This window comes from Quercus suber, unplaced genomic scaffold, assembly GCF_002906115.3.
Source record: "Quercus suber isolate HL8 unplaced genomic scaffold, Cork oak 2.0 scaffold_279, whole genome shotgun sequence".
NCBI classification, from domain to species: domain Eukaryota; kingdom Viridiplantae; phylum Streptophyta; class Magnoliopsida; order Fagales; family Fagaceae; genus Quercus; species Quercus suber.
The window spans coordinates 283,197-305,864 of record NW_027069735.1 but is presented as its reverse complement, the minus strand read 5'-3'; the positions used below and the strand labels follow the sequence as shown (position 1 = coordinate 305,864).

Genomic DNA, 22,668 nt, shown 5'->3' with positions numbered 1-22,668 from the left:
ACAAAAAGTAATGGATTGGATGTCTAGAAAAATTTTGAATTGCCGTCTTAATTCGGTGTTGGGCTGAAAAAGAATAATGCAGTCATGAGATCTTTCTTCCTATATGTTTGAATCTTTTCATTTCATTTTGTGGTTTACATTATAAACATTTCATATTTATTTCAGGAGTAGACGATTCCAAAATTATAGTGGTTTTTGTTGACCAAAATCTAACAATTTTTCATTGAACTAAAGAATAATTTTATTCCATTGTATTAGAATTTTAAAACTTGATCATTTGGTGAATGATTATGTTAGTACATATGTTAGTTAGTATAGCTCACTAGGCTTAGGCCCAATGTCGGCATCCGCTTCTAATGATTGCTTTCTTTATTATCAGATCAAGATATCAATCGGTTTTTGCTATAAGCGAGAGTTAAACCTCAGATCTCTTATTCTACTATTAAAAACTTTACCAGTTAAGTTAACTGAAACTTACATATCATTTAGCTATCTATTAGCATTACAATTAATTCTCTTTTACAAAATAGACTAGGCCATTGTTCACGTATTAATAGTTGTTGATTATAATAATATTGATAGTGTGCATTGTGGATATGGAGCGAAAGACTATTGGATTTATTGTAATATAATTATTGAAAATTGATCTTTAGTTTAGCACTAGCTATAATTTTGTAAGAATAATCAGTCCACCATTAAATTACCCTATAACTCAAATCATAAAGAATAAATATGATTTGAAATGGCTTTAACCTCAATTGCCAAAATCTCTTATGAATAAATCATCAATGTTATCTTTTGTACCAAGTTAGCAACATCTCTAACACATGCACCAGGAATCCATTCTATAACCAAGCCTTCGATCTTAGATTTTTTTTTCTTATCAATGCAACTTTTTGTGTTTCAGATTGTAATTAGAAGAACAATACAGTGTAATTTTCTTTTCCTTAGATTGTAACTAGGAAGCAAAACTATGTAAACATTCTTTGCTTGCCCCCACTTATTTTTAAGATGTGGTTCCCACACACATACATAAAATCTTCCACTGAACTTAAGCCATCCTAAACGTAATTCAAACCCTCAATACAACAAACTATTTTGAACAAGATCCAACAGATTTGTTTGCCTGAATTAATCCTTTTGGGCTGAACCAACCCATCTCAATAATGCGCAGATTTGCAAAATCTTAAGCTATTAGAAAGAGATGAATTTAATTTATTTAACTATAATTCTAACAAGAACTTTGGTTATGAGGAGGGGAAAAAAGAATGGAAAAGAAATTTAGAGAGAAAATATGACTGGGAAGAAAAGAAATAAAGGAAAATAAAAATAAAAGGATTCAAAAGGGAAATGCCTACATCTGCAATCCCAGATGAGTGGGAGAGAGGAAGAATAGGAAGAAAAGAAAAAGACGTCCAGGGTGAGGGGGAAAAAGTAAAAAGATTTTTAAAAATAATATATTTATTAATATTCATTTAAAAAAAATGCTTCAGCAATTGTTTTTACTTCTTTTTTTTATATTAAAGTACACAATTATATATGCTTAAAGGGTCTTATACAAAATTTTTTGTCATTCTTAAATATGTATTCTAATTAGGAGACTTATATATCCCTCTTCTAATGGAAACCCGACTAATGCTAGTGCTACAGCTCACTACATGTGCCACAAGTTGTGGCACCGGCATTGTTCATAGAAATCCACTTGGATTTCAGAGATCCTGGGCACTGGATCCTTGAAATTTGGACGTATATAATTGACATAAGTCCAAATTTTTCAACCGTTGCACCAACCCTTGGCCCCCCTCTAAATTAAACTAGTATGAGATAATTCAAAGCATTGCCATTTGCCATGCACTAATCCCTATCTCTATGTGAGGCTGTCACTCTGTCAGAGAGATGGGTGCAAAACTTTTGTTTGGTAGGAAACAAGGACGTAGACCTAAAAATAGAACAAGTCAAGGCTCAACAACTAATGTGAAAAGCTTTTCCTCACAAGCATACAAATGTCTCTCTCTTTTTTTTCTTTTTCTTATTAATACATTAATGATTCTAATTTACAATAAAAAGATCACTAAAGACTTCCAAAATAAATAAATAAAAAGTTCTTAAATGCAACAGTAAAGTAGATATGAAGGTAACTCTCCAACACAAGATTCTTCAAAGAGAAAGCCCTTTTTACCAAACTCTCTTCTCTATTAGAATCCATGATATTTTCCCCATCCTCAACACTTAAATATGTCAGTCGATAAAGCAAATAATTTTCATGTTCATGAGATTATTATGCCATAACCAAAGTTCTTGTCAAACGATCAAGGAAGCCAATCACTAAAAGTAGCAACTGTTCTTTCACGAGAGCAATAACAATTAAGTTATGGCCAACCACCCAAACAAAACTGAAGCGGGCGTTTTCTTAACCAAGTAGCTAGAGGGTGACACATATAAAGTCCTCATAGACTTAAAATTTATCTACAACACCTAAAGTTTATTGTATCCTATGCATAATAAATTGAAAGCAATTAGAAATTCAGAATGTTGGCATAAGGGGTCAAATTTTGAAGCCAAGGACTGTTTAATTGAGTCCAAAACGGGTCTTGATTCCAGTCCATGGCCAGTTTTGGAACTTGAAGCTCTGGCAACTTTTCCTTCCCTAATGGGAATTGCAGTGGTGTGGGAGATACTTTGTTTTCCAATGGTCTATCATCCTTTTTCTCTTCTTTTGCTACCACATCTTCTACTTCTTGCTTGAATACAACATTCTGTACAGGCGTTATTGCCATTAATTGATCCTCCTGTGGAGTGCAAAATGAGATGGTCTCATGTGATGATGATGGTGGTGGTGAAGGAGAGGCATGAAACTTCATCTCTTCTTCCATAGCTGCCCTTTGCTCTAGGACTTTCAAGGAAGTTGCCTTCCTATATATCTTGCACAGTACTATGTCCTGCATATACAAACATTAGAGATTATTAAAACTTTATTCATTGCTCAATTATTTACCTCTATATTATTTATAAGACTTTTTAATTCTCATGCGAGACCCACATTAAAAGCTAAAATTACAGCCACTCAACTACACTACTATTCTTGGTAATAAAAGATACCTTATTTTCTCAAAAAAATAAAGATACTCTGTTCTACCTACCAGTAGTGACACGGCAAGCTATTCAATAAGATTTTTAAAAGCCTAAATAATATGGCCAAAAATCAATTGGGCCCAATTCTTTATTCGAGAGGTGAGGTGCACGTGTGCACACGAGAGTCTTTTAATTTAGTAGCATTATTCATTTGCTCTTAAAATGGAACTTGGGTTCGGATCATCTCGCCTGATCGTTATAAGACAAACAAACAAACAAACAAACAAACAAACAAAAAAAAAAAGAGAGGGGGCCATGTGAACTTAAAGGACAAAAGTTGAGTTATCGCATGTGGAATGATATCTCTGGACTTGACTACTTCCAACATAAACATTTTCATGGAAACTTCTCAATAAGGTTTTAATTCCAAGTCTGGAGAGATAATTACTCATGCATGAAAGAGACATCCGTGGACTTGGACAACGACTTTCAAATACTACATTTTCTTAAACAAGCAAATTCCTCCGATTTTTCTTGGAAAATATTTTCTAGTGCAGATATTCACCGAAAACTAATTATCCAAGTAGCTAGCCAAAACAAAAACTTTTTTTTTTGGGTTTCAAATAAGAAAACAAATAAGAGTTTATCCTCCATTAATGAATGGTTTAATTAATAGTGCAAAGAAAAGGTAGCAAACCTTAGGTAAAGGGCATGAATCAGGCAGACGATACTCGTTCATTACCCAATCAGTCTTGCTTCCTCTTGGTGCTCTGCCCTTGTAGAAAACAAGGGTCTTTCTTAAGCCTATAATCCTCTTTGGGTCAGATAAGCTAACAATTTTCCTATCAGAACCTGTGGCTTTCCAGAACCCATTTTCAGTGGTCCTGTTAGGCCTTCCACCACTACCATGCTTCCTGTCTCTTGGCACAAAAAAGTACCATTCTCTTTCACCAATCTTTGCCAATCCTATTATAACAAGAAACCATGATAGCATAATAAGCATAAGCACAAGGATAAGCATATTTTTTACCACTCTTATAATTCAAAAACTATGCAAAAACTCAAGTATTTGAAGTTAGAGCAATATGTACGTACTTGGCAAGTCCCAAGGATCATGATGATATATGTTGAGAAAGCCAATTATATCATAATGCATTCTCTTTCCATATACCATGTTTTTGAGGTAGAAATCAAGAAGCTCTTCCTCAGTTGGATGGAAACGAAATCCCGGAAGTTCAAGTTCCGGTCTCACTTCATCCATGCCACTCATTGCTGCCATGTTTGGTTTTGGTGAGTTCTATTGCTGTAGTATTTTGCTTCTCTTATTGCTTATAAGATTCTGTGAATGTTGGTACATGCATATACTACAACACTATCAAAGTATTTATATATAAGGTAAGGATTGTGGTGTTTGATTTTTTAAATGGCTGATAAAGAAGGTTGTGACCACTGACCAAGTCATCAAATTTGTGGGGGCAGAAAAGTCCAGGAAAAAAAAATTGGGGAGACTTGGGTCCATCACAATGGTGGAACCCACGCGGCTTTAACCAAAAGTCACCAGTGACTACTAAATAGGGACATTGAGTCATGAACATTGACACTTTTCATTTTCTATCAATTTTGGACTTTTGCCTGGAAATTCCAGACTAATGGGATTTTTCTAAGTAATGTAGTTCAACTTCTACAGCTCTACCTCATATTTTGATTTTCGCTTCAAACTTATGAACCAAGTAAATGTTCCGAGGTTTGAAGGCAATAAGTGGTCAGAGAGTCTTGGTACTCTTCAACAATTTTGTAATAACAATTTGATTCAGTCATACTAATTGGGTCTCCCATCGCTTGTTTCTTTGAATCCAAAACTAGTAGATCTTGTGTTTCCTAATAAGTATACCGACACAAAATTTTAAAAGATTTTTCACACAATCGCGATATGTTATGATTGGTGTATAATAAAAGTATTATCAATGATAAAGTTCATGCTAATATTATGTTACACCAATCACAAATTGTTATTTCACAAAATTGTTAATGTTTCTAATATTATTACTAGTTTGTATATCGATCCCAATTCCCACCTTAACTAATTGAGGATTTAAACACTGCGATTTGACTCACCAAGTTTCAATCCAACCTGTAAGTATACCACAGTGAAATCTTTCTTGTATGCTATAATGCAAGCAAAAAATCAAAGACCCAAGTTAATGGTAATTTATGTAATATCAATTTAGAGACCATTATCATTCATCAACTGTTTCTTTATTGTTAAAGGTCGGTTATTGAGAACTTCAAATCTCAAGAGTTATCTTCTATACTAGAGGCTTCTCCGGTTTGAGATAGACATTTCGGTGGTTTAACATACTCCTTAAATTTAAGCAAAGACAAAACAAATTAAGACCACAGTGAAATCTTTCTTGTATGCTATAATGCAAGCAAAAAAAACAAAGACCCAAGTTAATGGTAATCTATGTAATATCAATTAAGAGACCATTAGCTCATTATTATTCATCAATGGTTTATCTTAGGAGTTATCTTATACACTACTATTTAAGAGAATTCCTCAGTTTGGGATAGATATTTTAGTGGTTCAAAAATATGTATATACCCTAAATTTAATCAAAGACAAAACTAGATGATAATCTAGTAAAATTAGAGTTTGGTTTACCTCCAATACTTTTTTAACTGAACTCTCCTTTTATTTTAATGAGAAATTGTCATATCACCTACTAACTAAATAAAATGTGGAGATTAAAACTCACAACCATTTGTCATTGTATATTTAAAACTAAAGAAAACTTCTAGTTAAAAAAAAAAAGGGAACAGCTTGTGTCCAGTGGAAGTTTCCACTGGACACGTTGGATGATGGACACATGTCCACTCTTGGACACGTGTCCGAATCCGGACATGTCCAGTGAAAATTTCCACTGGACAGAAGCCGGGTCCTTAAAAAAATACTAGAAATAAGTCAAATCCGTAAAATTATATCTTTAAACGTGGCCTACAAAATTGAATCACTTTCTTGTTAGTTTTTATAATGAGCTTGAGCTGTATTTAGAGATTTGAATTGCTACAGCTTCCCCTATTCCTTCAATCATTCATGCCACGTTTTCACCCAAAAAAAAAAAAAATCCTTCTTATTCCTTTCCTTTATCAAGAGTTACCCCCCCCCCCCCTTCTGTTATTATTAAATTTGTTGTTTCCTTACCCCTTATGTCACTTTCTTTCTTAATTTGAAGGAAAAAGAAGCACTCCTTTTATAAAATAGTTTCTAAAACTTTTACTCCATATCTCTTAAATTTGAGAATATTACGTCCACAACATTTTCAAGCTATAACAACTTCATTAGGATTTATTAATAAAATGTTGTGAAAATATTGTGGACATAGCATTTCTCCTTAAATTTAGGCATACCATGTATTCTTATGCTTTGTTTTGGCAATTGGCATATGCCAGTTGCCAAAACGAAACATAAATAATTGACATCTCTCCCCCTCTCTCACTATCTCTTTGAGGCATAAGTAGGGGTCATTTTCTTAATACTCAATCTTTTTTATGTTTTCTTGGTCACTTATTTGTTTGTGTGTCATTATTTTACACAAGTTTATAGTTCTGAAAAGATTTTCCTTAACTCACTTAAGTTTCAAACACTCTTACAGTAGAATTGGTGTGTGTGTGTCTATATATATAAATTTCTTATAGAAGAATTGTTGTATATTTTAAATGGTCACTTTATATATAAAAATACAAGAAAAGAATAGTTGATTTAATATGGAAATATGAACAATTTTTAATTAAAAAGATAAAGACCTCTGAACACGCGTTCAAAGACCAGTATCTTATTAAGAATTAAATTCATAAGAATTAGAATTTTTTATAACTAATATTTATGTTATTAAAATATACATACAATTTGAATTATAAGCCAAGATTCTTGTAAATAAATTGATAGTTCCAAGTGTTTCCAAGGAACAAGTCCAAGATTCAAAACCCCCCCTTCCAATTATTGAATTATTAAAAAGAGATAATTTGAATTGTAACATATTTCCAAACATTAAATTTTAAAATGTAAAATTTAATGTCTAAGATAATCTTATACAACCTTAATTAGTAAACGTGATAGTTAATAATTTGGCTATTATGGATCATTTTTTAATGGACAAAGTTTAACTACAAAATTGTTATAACCTTAGGTTATAATATTACTCAATAAAATAAAAATTACTAAATATTTTGAAAATCTAACCATTGAATTACATGTTCTTTACTCCCTTAATATACATGTCAAATTTTGTGTCAATCGGATATTATTTACTATATGATCTATAAGCTTATATTTTATCATAATTTTAAATTACAAAAACTTACAATTTAAACAATTTATTGATGATATAGCTATTAATCTTTAATTTTTTAGAAATTTTGCAAGTATGGAGTTTATAAGAAGAAGATTTAATAAAAACTACAAGGTTGAGAACATGTCATCCATTGCAAACCCATTTGCTGTATGCCTGTCATGTCAAGTGGAGCTCATAGATGAATCTGAAGAGTTTACCACAAATCCACCGCCGGAGTTGATTATCCTTCCCCGTATGCAACAGTTTCTGACCTTAAGCTTGAAGTGTCCAAAGCATTTCAAGAGGTATATCTGATGTTTAGAAGATTTCAAGGGGAAGAGCTAGTTGGCTTTGGTGGTGTAGATGATTCCACCCAGGTCAAACTTTTGCTAGGGTCAACTGAATCAGTTCGGGTGCGAGGTAGGTGCCTTGGGAAAAATGGACTGAGTAGGTATAGAATGGAGAGGGGTGTCGAGAGGTGGACGGTGGATTGCAGCTGTGGGGCAAGGATGATGATGGAGAGAGAATGATGGCGTGTGATGTTTGTGGTGTGTGGCAACACACTAGGTGTTCTGGCATCAAAGACTCCGATTCTGTCCCATCCAAGTTTGTTTGTCAAAGATGCAGGAATTCCAACCGAAATACCAAAGCCAGTGGACACTGCAAGGATGAGACTGTTGCTGTTGGTAGCGGAAAGAGCTTGACTGCTCCTTTTGATGTTCGCTGAGGTTTTGAACGTTTGTAAAGTTTTATTATTTTTATTTTTATTTTTTAGGAGTTTTTTCCTCGGGCCAAAACAAATGTGTACATAAGAAACAGGCCAAGAAGATTGCATTAGGGCGGTCGACTTGTTTTTGGACTCCTACCTCCTTTTATCTTGTACATATTCTACCAATGACAGTAGTCCTTAACAAGAAACGAGAAAATGAAATTAACACGAATGATCAAGAAAAAAAAAAAAGTACCTAATTGCTGCATTACTTCAGTTTCTTTCTTTATTTCCTTGCCGTTACTTGAGTTAAAACTTTCCACCCATTTTCTTTATAATATTTCGATGGTTACAATGACTGGGAGTTTGGATTTGAATCATCTTCTTGCTAATTGAAGAGGTAATGTTACAGTCTTACAGGTTCGTGGCCTAAAATAAAGCTTTTAAAATGCTGTATCTACTCACAAGAAAAGATAACATAAACCATATTAAGTGGTGTAATATTTGATCCTATTCCTACATTGAGTGGTGTAACTTCAAATGAAAAGCAAAGAGTAACACTCTTTTTTATTGTTTACAAGAGGACGAAATTCAGAGAGTACTGTTTTCAAGAGGGTGAAATTTAGAGAGGGGGGAGAGAGAACATTAGGCAAAGGTTAGAGAGCGCTAATGCAGTTTGATTCCCAATTTCTACGACAATTATAATATGACATGGTTGTTTTTCTACCCTTAGATTTTAATAAGGATTAATGGTCAAGAAAATATGCGACTCCTTTTAAAATTATACTAAATATAATTTAAACCCATATCATATAAGGTAGAACTTTATTCAAAATTTTAAAATGCATATGTATATGAAGGGAAACCTTCCACTCATGTGCATGAGATTTTCTCAAACAAAGAAAAAGGTGCATGAGATCAGTTAGTCCATGACAAACCTTAACACAAACTAAACAAATCTTAGGCATGGCTGGTGATAATTAAGGGCCACCTAACGAGCCATGTTGGCTTATGCTACCAACAGAGGAGACCGCAACACTTAACGGGTTGGATGCCACATGTACTGTTGGTTGCCCCTTGTGGAAGTCATTTAATAATATGAATTGGGATAATTAAAAGATAGATGAGTTGATTTGAGGCGACTAACTTCCTAAATTTAGAGGAAAATTCGATTTTTTTTTTATTATTTAATTTTCTACTTAATTTTTTCATTAACGGATTCAATTTACTTATATAGTCAATGATGAAATAATCTTATCTCAATCTAATCCTAAAAAATAGGAACCAATTTATATTTAAATACAAATTGAAAATAACACAAAGTTGAACATAATTTATACAACTAATAAGGCAAAAAATGACCAAATACCATGGTTGGCCAATATTTTTAGCAATTTACCACTGTTTTGGAAATATTTAGGGAGTACCACTTTTTTGAAACTCGAGTTATACAAACTCGAGTTCCATAAAAAAGCTATCGTGGCACACGCTAAGATGGATTTTTTAATTAAAAAGTGCCACATGGAACTCGAGTTTTTTAAAATCAAGTTCTTAGTAAAAATAATCGCCCTCTTTAAGCTTGAGTTATTCAAAATTTAAAAACTTTAAGTTATTTGCAAATTTTTATTTGGACTTGAGTTTGCAAAGCTCGAGTACTGTGTATGACAGACTAAAAGTAAAATGTAAAAAGAAAATGGTTGATTATATTACAAGCTGAAACATCAAATAAAACGCCAAATAAAATGCAAATACAAGAGCTCCTTCTATTGCAGAAACTCAAATTGAAGCTGAGTCACTCTTTCTTTGCATCTTCGACCTGTTATGTTGACAAAGATCACACATTTTTTTCTTACCAAAACTTTACAAGCAGCTCCTTCTCTGCTTGAAACATAAAAAAGCAGAGGCCATGTAAATGCACGACTTTTGCGAAAATCAATTATATTTTATTGTAATAGCAAATAGAGAAGATTTATAATGTTTATTTTAATTTATATCAATGAACTGCGTTGACTATACATCAGAGTGAGTGCCCTGCATTTTGTGAAATTATATCATTCATAGTACTCGAGTTCTAAAAACTCAATTATCAATAAAAATTATAACTTAAGTTCCATGGACAAATTTGAACATTTTTAAATAACTTGAGCTTAAAGAGGTCGAGTTTTGTTTACAGGGAACTCGGTTTTACAAAATTCGAGTTTTAAGTGGCATTTTTTAATTAAAAAAATCCACCTTAGCGGGTGCCACAGTGGCTATTTTTATGGAACTCAAATTTTCATAAACTTGAGTTTTAAAAAGATGGTACATTGCTAATTATTTCGTAAAAAGTGGTATATTGCTAAAAATTTTGGCCAATAGTAGTATTTGGCCATTTTGGCCCTACTAATAACATGATTCTCTATTTGAGTTTCATCATTTTACATACTAAAATACTCTTAAATTTATATGTTTAGAAAATTTAAATAATAGGGTTAGATATGTAAAATTACTGATCAAACACTCCTAAATTTTAGATAAATGAAAAAAAAATATATATATATATATATATATTTTTTCACTATATCTCTCTCACATAAGTTTTTTTTTTTAGCTAACTTATTTTAATTCAACCATAACCCCTTATCCATATCTCTTAAAATTAGGTACTTCTATCTAGAGGTGTCAATTCGGGTTAGCATGTCGGGCACGTGTCGTGTCGAGGTAGGGTTATTCAACTAAATGGCTCAACCCTAACCCGACCCATTTAATAATCGTGTCATGATCTTTCAATCATAACCCGACCAGTTAATAAGGCGGGTTGACCTGACCCAACCCATTTGACACGCTTAATAAACGAGTCGTGTTGGGTTGACATGAATGTAACACAACCCATTTCAACTTATATAATATTAAATATAACATTCATCTAAAAATAATTTTTTTTTACATCCCAAAAAGCAATGCATACACTTCAAGTCTTCAACCCACGTTCAAAATAATATAGTTCAACAAAAATATAACATTCATCTAGAAATAAGTTCTTTACACTCCAAAAGAAGTGCATACACTTCAACTAAAATTCAAAATAACAAAATTTAACAAAAATAAAATAACATAGTTCAACAAAAATATAATATTCTTAGAACTCGCCAAATACTAAGTATCAATATTGAAAGAATTTGACCAAACAAATAGACTAATCTTGACTATGACCACGATTATCATCTATAGATTCTTTGTTGATGTCCAAATTCATAACATCTTCCACAAGCTCATCCAATTCCATTTGTGTAAGTTCTATGCCAAAAAAAAAAAAAATTATTAGTAGTTCTAGGGTCTGTAAAGTTTCAATTTCCAATTATATTTCTTGTAAATTTTTGTAATTACTCACTTTTCTTTTTAAATTTAAAATATATGTTGGATATAAGAGGCATTTGACAAATCTAAAATAAAATAAATATTTATTTGTTATATAAGTTAAATGGGTTGTGTTAAGTGGGTCATTTCAAGTTGACACAAATAAATTGGCGTGTCAGACGTGTCTATTGCGGGTTATGCGGGTTGACCCATTTATGACGCGTTTTTTATCGTGTCGCTTTCGGGTTGACCCATTTATGACCCAAACCCATTAAGGCCCAACCCTAACCCGAAAAAACCCGTGTTGGGTTCGTGTCGTGTTCGCGGGTTGGATTGAACATTGACACCCCTACTTCTATCTCTTCTTAAAATCAGGTACTTCCATCTCTTAAATTTTAGTAACTGACTTGTCATTCAAAGGAGAGAGGTGCTATGTCCACAATATTTTTATAAAATTTTCACAACAAATCCTAATTGGCAGGTTGTTACTGTAGACACTCGATTTTGCACCCATAATTTAATCATTGAAGATGGCTAGAGTGACCATCCATATACCCGACATTTAGAGTTGCATTAATTCATTCACTGCACATCATAAAAATGATCTTGAGGTTTTGATGGTCATGACGGTGTGTCCGATTTCCAAATCGGATTATCAGATTGAAAGATATCACATAATCAAGTTTGCACAGTTTGCATGCATTTTGTTTGGGTGGAGCCGACCACGCATGATTAATTTAAATTAATTCTGATTGGTTAAACAATTAAAATTAATTAAATGATTTTATGATTGATTGTTGGTCAATGTCAAAAATAGACTTGCTTGCATGAGAATAAAGTGGATAATCAAATAACAAAGAAGTTGAGGATAATCAAGACTTTTTGGAATATTTATCTACAATATAATTATCACTTTAAAGACCTGAATATCTGGAAAAGTGATTAAGTTTTAGAATATGGATTAAAAATGCATCTAAGTACAATTCCTGACTAAAAAATCCTCAAAAAATGAGTCAAAATTGGACCAAAACTCAAATGTGGACTTGGCACCCAAGAGGGCCATTTGGCACTTTCCAAGTGCCGATTGGAACAAATTGTTGGCATGGCCCGAGGACTCCCTGATTGAGATAAGACCTATCTTTTACGATTTTTTAGAGATAAGGATGCGTTCCAATTTGTATATGGCCTAATTTTTTAAGCATCCCAACCTCTATAAAAAGAGGAAACAAATCAAAATTAAGGTCTCTTCTCTTCTGACTTTTCAATTCCCCTTACGTTAAAGACCTTCTGGAGGCTTTTGCTTTAGGAATTTCTTTTTTGTAAGTAGAGTATTTTAGGCTTCAAATAGGTGAACAAATTTCTTTGAATCCTAAAATATTCTTTCATTAGAAGAGCACGTTCATGCAATAGGTATTCTGTTTTTCTTCTTTCATTAATTTTGGTTATTGTTTGATGCATGAATATGTTTGGCATATTTTTATTATGTTTAGTTCTTGATACGGTTACTATGCTTAAATACGTTGCTAGAATTTTTTTTTAACATGTGCTTAGGTGATTGTTTATTGTAACTCTTTTTCTTAAGTTTCAAAATTTGCAATGGCTAACAAAAATTCTTTTATGAAAACCAAAAACTTATCTGTATTTTCAGATATGATTTTCTCTAAACTCAAAAATTGATATGTATTTTTCAGATCTGGTTTTTTAGTGAAAAACTAAGATGTATTTTCAGATTTGATTTTCTCCAAACACAAAAACTGATCTGTATTTTCAAATATGATTTTTTAGCTCAAAAACTGATTTGTATTTTCATTAAATACAGATCTGATTTTTTATAAACACAAAAACTGATCTGTATTTTCATTAAATACAGATCTGATTTTTTTAGAAAAAGTTTTTTTTTTGGTCACAAAATTGTAGAGTTTGAAATTTAAAAGAAGGAATTGAAAGTTAGGTTGAATTTTTATTTATTTATTTATTTATTTATTTTTATTTTTTTACATATGATGCATGTATAATAAATTTATCTCATGAATGTGGATCCTTTTTCAAAAAATATTTTTTTTTATTTCTTTTACATCAAAAAAATAGGTCTGATTTTTCTTGATAAAATCACTTTTTTTATTATTTTTTATTATACTTTACACAACAGATTTGATACTTTTTAACAAAAATATTATTCTTTCTTTTACATAAAAAAAAATCTGATTTTTCTTTACAAATCTTTTTTTTTTTTAATTCACAAAACAGATCTGATTTTCTTCACAAATCCAATTTTTTTATTCACAAAAAAGATCTAATTTTCTTTACAAATCCAATTTTTTTTTAATTCACAAAACATATATGATTTTTTTATTTTGAAAAAGAGGACACATCCATAAGGAAAATTTATTTAAATTAACTTTGTCAAGTGTGTGTCGTGTGTGTTCAACATATCATTTAACATCATGTAGAAAAGGTGTATATTGGTCATTAGAGTCTACAAGGTCAAACTCTGTCTGAGCGGAATGGGTGCCTAACACCTTTTCATTCCGTAATCTAGCCCCCGAGCTTAGGGTTTTTGGATAGATAGATTAGTGTTTTGTCTATTTGATTTTGGTAGATTGTAACTAGGACCAAATCTTTGTATTCTTTTGTATAGATTGTAACTAGGACCCAAAACCTTCTAAGTTTTAATTTACCAAAATTGTACTTGTCTTTATTCAATCAATGACATTTGGAGAATTTTGAACATGTAACTATATTTATTTTTTCTTATTTTTTGTATATAAAAAATAAATGGCGACTCCACACCACTTACCCAAAAAGAGAGGTGCCCTTTAAAAGCACCTAAATCTCTTTTTTGAGAGCACCCAATTTTCTGGTCTCTCTTAGTGGCGACCCCAATTGGGATGTCGAGGGCTAAGCTTCTTGTTAAACTTTAAGTGACCAGCTATATACCCTTGTCTTTTGCATGATATTGTTGTTTGTTTGTTTATTTATGTCTTGAGATGTTTGTATGATTTTTTTTTTTTTTTTTAGCTTTACACAAAACATATCTAATACTTTTTAACAAAAATCTTATTCTTTCTTTTACATAAAAACAGATATGATTTTCTTTACAAATCCAATTTTTTATATTCACAAAACAGATCTGAATTTTCTTGAAAAAGAGGACACATCCATAAGGCTATTTTATTTAAATTAATTTTGTCAAGTATGCGTTGTGTGTGTTCAACATATTATTTAACATCATGCAAAAAATGGATATATTGGTCATTAGAGTTTAGAAAACCAGACTCTGTCTGAGCAGAATGGATGCCTAACACCTTCCCATTCCATAACCTAGCCCCTGAGCTTAGGGTTTTTGGATAGGTAGATTAGTGTTTTGTCTATTTAATTTTGGTAGATTGTAACTAGGACCAAAACTTTGTATTCTTTTGCATAGGTTGTAACTAAGGCCCAAAGCCTTGTAAGGTTTAATTTACCAAAATTGTACTTGTCTTTATTCAATCAATGACATTTGGAGAATTTTGAACATGTAACTATATTTATTTTTTTTCTTATTTTTTGTATATAAAAAATAAGTGGCGACTCCACTCCTCTTACCAAAAAAGAGAGGTGCCCTTTAAAAGCACCTAAATCTCTAATGACCTATGATTTGTTGAGAAAATGTTGTAGACGTAGCACCTTTCTCCTTTTGAATTACAAGTTTAAAATTTAACATAAATAAATGCCTCTCTTCCTTTGTTTAATCTTAAAAAAAAAAAAAAAAAAAAAAAATCCAACATTTTGCCTTATTTCCTAAACTAATTAGGGAAATGCCCATGTTTTGAAACTTAATTTTTTAATAATCGAGTTTCAATTTAAAACTCGATTTTTGGACAATCGAGTTACAACAAACTAAAAATTAAAAAAAAAAAAAAAATTCTGGAACTTGAGTTCCATGCAAGTTTTTTTTTTTTGGATCGCCCATACCTATAGCTGCGTTCAAGGAGCCCTATAGTAGCGATTTAAATGGAACTCGAGTTCATGGAACTTGAGTTACATGCAAGGATTTTTTTTTTTTTTTTTTTTAAGTTTGATCGCCCCATACCTATAGCTGCGTTCAAGAAGCCCTATAGTGGCGTTTTAAATGGAACTCGAGTTCATGGAACTTGAGTTCTATGCAAGTTTTTTTTTTTTTTTTTTTTTTTTTTTTTCTAAGTTTGATCGCCCCATACCTATAGCTGCTTTCAGGGAGTCCTATAGTAGCGTTTTAAATGGAACTCGAGTTCCATGCAAGTTTTTTTTTTTTTTTTTGTTTGATCACCCCATACTTATAGCTGCGTTCAGGAGCCCTATAGTGGCGTTTTAAATGGAACTCGAGCTCGAGTTCCATGCATTTTTTTTTTTTGTTTTTTTTAAGTTTGATCGCCCCATACTTGATTTTCTACAAATCAAGTTTTCATTGAAACTCGATTTTGAGAAAATCGAGTTTTAAAACAGGGGCATTTCTCTAATTAATTTGGGAAAGAAGGAAAAATGCTGGATTTTTTGCGCAAAAAGGGCAAATGCCAATTTTCTCCAGCTAAACTTAAATACACAGTTGCATTAACTAATGAAGTATAAATATAATTTTTCTAAAGAGAATGAAATTCAGTACCATTGTGTGTGTGTTATATATATATAATCTCATTGTTCTATGTTTCTTATCAGAAACAGCTTTGTCTCCCATACTCAACTCGGAGAGCTCTAGCTCTGCTTATACTTTTTAATTAATTAGGACTTAGGGTTAACATACTCGCTATTGCTAGAAGGTAGTGGCAGACTACAGAATATTTAAATAATAATTATTAGCAGTTGAAGTTTAATTTGTTTGTCAAGAATCTTATATCTCAATTGGTTGGCACAATTTGGTGTTTATAATGAAGACAATTAAGATTCAAATCCCTCTTCCTCTATTATATCTACTGAATTTATCCACAAAAATAAAAAATAAAAAACTTTATTTTGTTCAGTTTTCTTCCCTTTGACTAATAATGTGTGAGTAACTCAGGTTATTAATATAGACATAAGACAAATACGAATTGGTTAAAAGCACATGGAAGGGGGGTGATGGGAATATGAAGTGCTTGCAGCTAGCTGGTCCATTTCGAGAGGAAGATCCATATTCTTTTCTTGTCAAGTGGGGAAAATTTGTTTTCCAACTAAAGATGTTATTGCACACATCTGCTGGTGGTCGTGGTGATATCATTTACATGTCTGTGGAGGAAGATCATCCATGTTGCATGAACACAGTTAAAATGGCCAAGTACCCATACCCATGTCTTACTTGTGCAACTTAGGTGTTTAGTTTATTTGAACTCTTAATTTGTACTTTAGACAACATTTTATGTGTGTCCATTTATTTCTTTTTCATTTATTATTGCCCGGTAATTAATTTTAGACGTGTTTTCAAGAATTTTATTGTTGTTCCTTAATTTTAAAACCTAAAATAAATATATTATATATGTCCAAAATATTTATAATATACCTAAAAATATTAATTAATTGTCATAACCTAGGCATGTCATACCCTAGTTTTTCAAGAAGTATCGTAACCCATACTCGTATTTAAATCATATCTGTACCCATGTCAGTATCCATGGGAGTCGGGACTAAGAAGATCATACTTCATTCCAACCCCACAAGTGCCATTGATAGTGGTACCGAGTTTCATTGTCTTTCATCTTTGCTTAGTAAATTCCAGTAAACTAAAACATGAGCTGCGAAGGATAAGCAATTGTTACAATCTAAAAGGAGCAAAAAGCTTTCATCCAACAATAAAAAAGGGAACGCAAAGCACACTAAGGTACGGACCATTTTATTAATTTGCTAACATAATTTTACAATTACACTCTAAAGACAAAGGCTTAATTTACTTAATAGAAACTTTATTATCAATTAATTTTATGACAATTTTGTCGTACTTCGCCTTTTGAACCTTCTTTAACATCAAGCAAACTCATTTTCAGCATTGCCTGTTGGAAATCAAAGAAGAACTTGGCTTGGTTGAATGCATAACCATTCACAATTCTGTTAGTTTGTGGGGATGCATACAATGTTTGATCTGAAGTAAGCACTCCGTTTTTTCCTTGCAATGCATTAAAGTAAAGGTTATCGAAATTATTTCTTGTGGCATCAAAGGATTGCTCTGCATTATCACCAGCACTGCATGTTTTGGACAATGTCTTTGCAAAATCTGAATCTAAATTTGGATCCAGGCTACTCAATCGGCTCTTAAATGATGAGCACCTTGCCACTCCTAGTGTATGTGCCCCTGCAAACCAAGACTACAAATAAAATTAGATAGCAAGCAGCTTTCAAGTGAGTGTGCACAATAATTTTGTATATAGGAACAAGAAACTTGTAAGTTGTAACATGTTCCTAATAATAATTACAATAATCTTGGCGTGAGGGACAAGAAATATGTAACATAATCACATAGAATTAATCATTTTCAAAAGTATGTAGTTAGTAACACGTTTACCCGAAAGGGCCACCATTTCTTGGGCACTAAAACCATGCTGCCCAAACATGTTAATCAGCTGAGAGGCGTTGAAGAAAGGTGCAGGAAGGTTGATTGTGTCTTCTATTTTAGACCTCTTACCATCCTTTCTTCCCTTAGGTATGTCATAAACTGGACCCCCGGCCTTTAAAATCAGTAACACCATAACAATTAGATCTCAATCATTAAATGAAGATGAAAAAATTAAAATGATAAAAAAGTGACAAAATAAATATTCATCATTTTAGCATAACTTTAATGAAGTCAACTATGAGTAGTGGAAAAAAATAGTTGGTTCATGTGAAAGAGTTCTTCCCCAACTTAACATATTGTTCACCCCTAAAAAACATAGGCTTAAGTTATTGATTCCAATCCGATGAAGCTTATCTTCTTTTTTGGTTCACCATTCACGGTTAACCACTTCAACAAATCATGGCAAAATCTGTAGCAAAGTGTGTGGTGCAAAAGTTGTAGCAAAAGCGTGTAGTCATATACAGAAGAACTGTTAATATTTGGTTACCCAGAATACTGCATCTCTAGCAGCCATTGCTAGTATATCAGCACATGAGACTACTCCCGGGCACTGTTTTTCAAGCTCCTCTTTTGCTTTATCAATAACTTCATATCCTCGCAAGCTCAAATTTGCAGGGGAGTCTTTTTCTGCTGTGTTTTGCTTTGTTGAATCAATGAGAACCGACCCATCACATCCCTACTTAATCGAACAAAATAAGAAATTCTAAGATCAAGAAACCATAACCTAATCTTTCAATCCGAGTTTGAAAATAACTAAGCCTAGGAAACAATCATGTGTGAGAGAGAGAGAGAGAGAGAGAGAGAGAGAGAGAGAGAGAGTACCTCTATGAAACAATCATGGAAATTCATTCTAACAAGGCCGGCAGCTAGTGTAGGATCGGCTTGCAAGGCTCTGGTAACTGTATTCCTCACAATTTGTTCAGCAAATGGGCAACTAATCAAATAATATTGCATGCTCAAACCATCTGCTACTCTAAAAACATTCACTATCAACTCTATTACTAAAATTACACCAAAGAATTTGCGAATAACCATCTTAACAAACTTAGAGATCTTTTTAGAATATGTTTAAAACGTAACTAAGGTAGCTAAAACAAAAGAACTGAGGAATATGAGGCTGAGAAAAGGAAAAATCTTGATATAGTGGGGAGGAATGGAGTTTGTAGTATATGAAGGGTGGAGAACAAGCAATCTATATATAAATGCAAATGATTGGAATGAGTTGCCTAAAAAGAACATTATGGAAATGAAAAAGTTGAAGTTAGTGGCTTCTTGTGTGTATCATGTTCTTCGCCAATTTTTATTTTTTGTTTTTTTTTATACAAGATGGAAATTTTACTCTAAAGTGTATGTGTGTATAAAGCCTCCTCTTAAAAACTTGAACCTCAGCCCTTGTCCCCCAATACTTCATAAGTACTTATACTTGTAAAGTAACCATTACGCCAATGGTGTGCAGTGGTAATAACTTTATTGCATGCACCTTGCAAATAGCTTAGGTCAGCATGTAACAAATTAATTCATAATTAGTGATTATCAAATCTGTATGAGCCAAATCATTCATTCAAATTCATGCACGTTGCAATACGAAGTATTTTTTGAAAAGTTTACATGAGGAAAATTAAGAAATTTTAATGAAAAGAATTCTTTTGACTAATGGACATATCAGAACTTGCCATGAGACTTTAGAGTGTTCACTGTTATGACCACATTGTATAAAGAATTATATCTCAAGCAAAGTTTCCCGACATTACTTGAAAAAGTCAAAAATAAAAGATGTGCTCCATTAGCTTGATGAGAAAATGATGATGCAAAGGATTCCACTCGGCTCTTTCTCTTGATGAGAAAATGAACGCTACTAGTGGAGGTTTGTTCTTGAAATCTTTACTCTCGAGGCTTTATAGGATTCAAGATTTCTCCACTATTTTCAATCAAATTATAAAATATTTCTCTTCTATTTACCTAAAAATAATGGCAAAAGAACTAAAAGCTAGACAAATTTTGGCTATAAATTTGGTTGTAGCTTAAACTTACAACTCTACTTAATATATTTTTATTGGATATGAATTTTGACAAATTTACAAATGGATTATATATATATATATATATATAATATTTTTTATACTTACAAAATTTCTAGAGGATCAAAAATTAATAGCTATATTATCAATTAAATGTTTAAATTTCAAGTTTTACAGTATAAAATTATTCATAAAAAATAAGTTAACGGATCAAATAATAAATAACATTTGATTTTCATGAAATTTAACAAGTGTATTAAGAACATAAAATGCATACAATTCAACGATTAAATTTTCAAAATATGTGGTAATTTTTTTTTTTTATAAGAGTTGTAACTTTAGGATATAACTAATTTTTGTAACCAAACTTTGTCCTAAAAAAAAATATTGTCTTCTATCAGGTGGCTTACCCTGCTAATATTAGAAGGATGTGTAAATGATTTAATTTATCTTTTTATAACAGCATAGTTTTTGGGATCATTAAATGGTTATAAGTTTAAACATTATCTATGTTAGACCTCTTTTTTAAAAAGTTAAAAATCTCATGAGTTAGATTTCAATTATTAAAAGAAATTTGAGCCCATATGAGAAGAAAAAGAAACAAATATATATATATATATATATTAATGTTTAAATAATTAAAATTTTCTTCTTCTCCTTCTTCTTTTCTAACATTATATTCAACTTTTGAGATTTGTCTAGAGTGGTGTTGGTGCATTGGCACCTCCACACGTAGAAAGTAACTTTTAAGAACAAAACAACAAATACATATTAATGTGGGTTTGCCATTTCGTTGTAGCAACCGTTCCAATGATCACAACGTGTGTGAGTCAATTTGGCCAGATTGAGTTAAAGATGATCGGTGGAATTTTTTGGGATCATTAAATGGTTATATGTTTAAACATTATCTATGTTTGACCTCTTTTTTAAAAAGTTAAAAATCTCATGAGTTAGATTTCAATTATTAAAAGAAATTTGAGCCCATATGAGAAGAAAAAGAAACAAATATATATATATATATATATTAATGTTTAAATAATTAAAATTTTCTTCTTCTCCTTCTTCTTTTCTAACATTATATTCAACTTTTGAGATTTGTCTAGAGTGTTGTTGGTGCATTGGCACCTCCACACGTAGAAAGCAACTTTTAAGAACAAAACAACAAATACATATTAATGTGGGTTTGCCATTTCGTTGTTGCAACCGTTCCAATGATCACAACGTGTGTGAATCAATTTGGCCAGATTGAGTTAGGGATGATCGGTGGAATTTTTTTCTCCTTCTTTTCTGGAGGATCATGGTACTGTGGGTTGGTGTGTAGACGTGGAATAACTTCGGTGCTCTTCTTAAATGGTTCTGATCTATCATAAATATGAGAATAAGGAGCACCACATCATCATATTTTGAGAGCACTTAATAATTTTCCTTGATAATGCACGAAAATCATCAGTGAGTTGATGGCTCCTGATCACACTGATGTGTACCTGAAAATAAGAAAACAAGAACCAAACAGAAGGCAGGTGTACGGCCTAAGACCTCAAAAGGTTAAGTCAGTGAATGAAAATTTTTAAGAACTTTATAATAGAGAGTTAGGGATTTTCTGCGTACTGGAAAAGAGGAGGATTGGTGCTTATATAGCGGTGGGAGGAGACCTAGATCCTAGAATACAGGATTTTCCTTATAGGAGAAGGCAGAGTTAATCTATCAAGATCTTGGGGATACTCTCATTCTAGAAGGTGAAAATCGTGTGGTAGAGTGTTTGTGTGTGATGCACAAGATGTTTCCATATATGAATATATGTGTAGACCACGTAATGCCACGTAGGACCTGTTGGTATGCTTCTCCGTCAGTAGGGGACATCTGTTGGACTAGTAGGGGGACATACTTGTCAGCTTCATCTGGGCCCGTCTATGTAACCGTCAGCATTCTTGTTGGTGCAGGGTGCGGGGTCCTAGACGGTTCCTAATGAAACCGACAACTTCTTTAGGGCCAACGGCTCTTTGTGGCCATTGGCTCTATTGTTGACATGATACCTTTTTCTTGATGGGATCTATTTTTTAAGGATCCCAATTTTATTACAAAAATACCCTTACTAGATGCCTCCTACTCTATGGTCCCCATCAGCTATGCCTGAAGTGTCTTGGAATAATAAGGGTTTTTATGGGTATTAATTGCTCTATTGAAGAGTGTGTCATTAATGGGGTAGGTAGTCTTTGCGATGAATGCTAAATGACACATGACACTTGTCGATTAGCCTTGTTTCTAATCAGAAGCGTCACTTCTTATATTGCACTCCTTCATCCTATAACTAGTTCCTCTTCCTTAGTTTTCTCCTTTTATTTTATTTTCACCTCTGGAGCACTGGAATTCTAAGCCCTTTTGTCGCTGCTTCCGTGTCCATCTTCATCCGTTGTTTTAACCATCGAGCAACTGTCGACCCCTTAAGTAAGTTTTCTTTTCTCTTCCTTAGTTGTTGTTTTTCTAGTTGGTATTCGTTCTTAGTTGTTGTTTTTCTGGTTGGTCGTTACTTTTTAGAGATCCATCGCACGAATAGGTTCTTAGAATACATCCGTCACTTATAGGTGAATAGATGTCAGGTGATAGAGAAGCGACAAGTGAATAGTCGTCATCAGTCCGTGAGGGTGCGGGCTACGACAAAATCTA

At 32.4% G+C, this 22,668-nt stretch overlaps 2 protein-coding genes across 2 annotated transcripts; both read right to left on the bottom strand.

The window, feature by feature from the left end:
* Nucleotides 1-2,246: 2,246 nt before the first annotated feature.
* Nucleotides 2,247-4,451, bottom strand: LOC112004646 (NAC domain-containing protein 6). Its single transcript, XM_024036879.2, has 3 exons — nucleotides 4,168-4,451; nucleotides 3,770-4,038; nucleotides 2,247-2,939 (listed from the first exon to the last, which is right to left on the bottom strand). The coding sequence occupies exons 1-3, from the start codon at nucleotides 4,349-4,351 to the stop codon at nucleotides 2,517-2,519; spliced, it is 876 nt and encodes a 291-aa protein (XP_023892647.2). The 5' UTR covers nucleotides 4,352-4,451; the 3' UTR covers nucleotides 2,247-2,516.
* A 12,786-nt stretch (nucleotides 4,452-17,237) lies between these two features.
* LOC112038820 (peroxidase 47) lies at nucleotides 17,238-19,236 on the bottom strand. Its single transcript, XM_024071678.2, has 4 exons — nucleotides 18,809-19,236; nucleotides 18,474-18,662; nucleotides 17,936-18,098; nucleotides 17,238-17,725 (listed from the first exon to the last, which is right to left on the bottom strand). Exons 1-4 carry the CDS (start codon nucleotides 19,019-19,021, stop codon nucleotides 17,346-17,348), a joined length of 945 nt encoding a protein of 314 aa, XP_023927446.1. The 5' UTR covers nucleotides 19,022-19,236; the 3' UTR covers nucleotides 17,238-17,345.
* Nucleotides 19,237-22,668: the final 3,432 nt, after the last annotated feature.

What these genes read in the sequence shown, in the direction of transcription:
- LOC112004646 (XM_024036879.2), bottom strand. Translation starts at nt 4,351, where the DNA reads ATGGCAGCAATGAGTGGCATGGATGAAGTGAGACCGGAACTTGAACTT. An exon ending in TGATCCTTGGGACTTGCCAA is followed by an intron (nt 4,039 to 4,167) that starts GTACGTACATAT and finishes TTGTTATAATAG; the next exon opens with GATTGGCAAAGATTGGTGAA. An exon ending in ATTCATGCCCTTTACCTAAG is followed by an intron (nt 2,940 to 3,769) that starts GTTTGCTACCTT and finishes TTGTATATGCAG; the next exon opens with GACATAGTACTGTGCAAGAT.
- LOC112038820 (XM_024071678.2), bottom strand. Translation starts at nt 19,021, where the DNA reads ATGGTTATTCGCAAATTCTTTGGTGTAATTTTAGTAATAGAGTTGATA. An exon ending in CTAGAGATGCAGTATTCTGG is followed by an intron (nt 18,099 to 18,473) that starts GTAACCAAATAT and finishes CTGATTTTAAAG; the next exon opens with GCCGGGGGTCCAGTTTATGA. An exon ending in AGAAATGGTGGCCCTTTCGG is followed by an intron (nt 17,726 to 17,935) that starts GTAAACGTGTTA and finishes CTTGGTTTGCAG; the next exon opens with GGGCACATACACTAGGAGTG.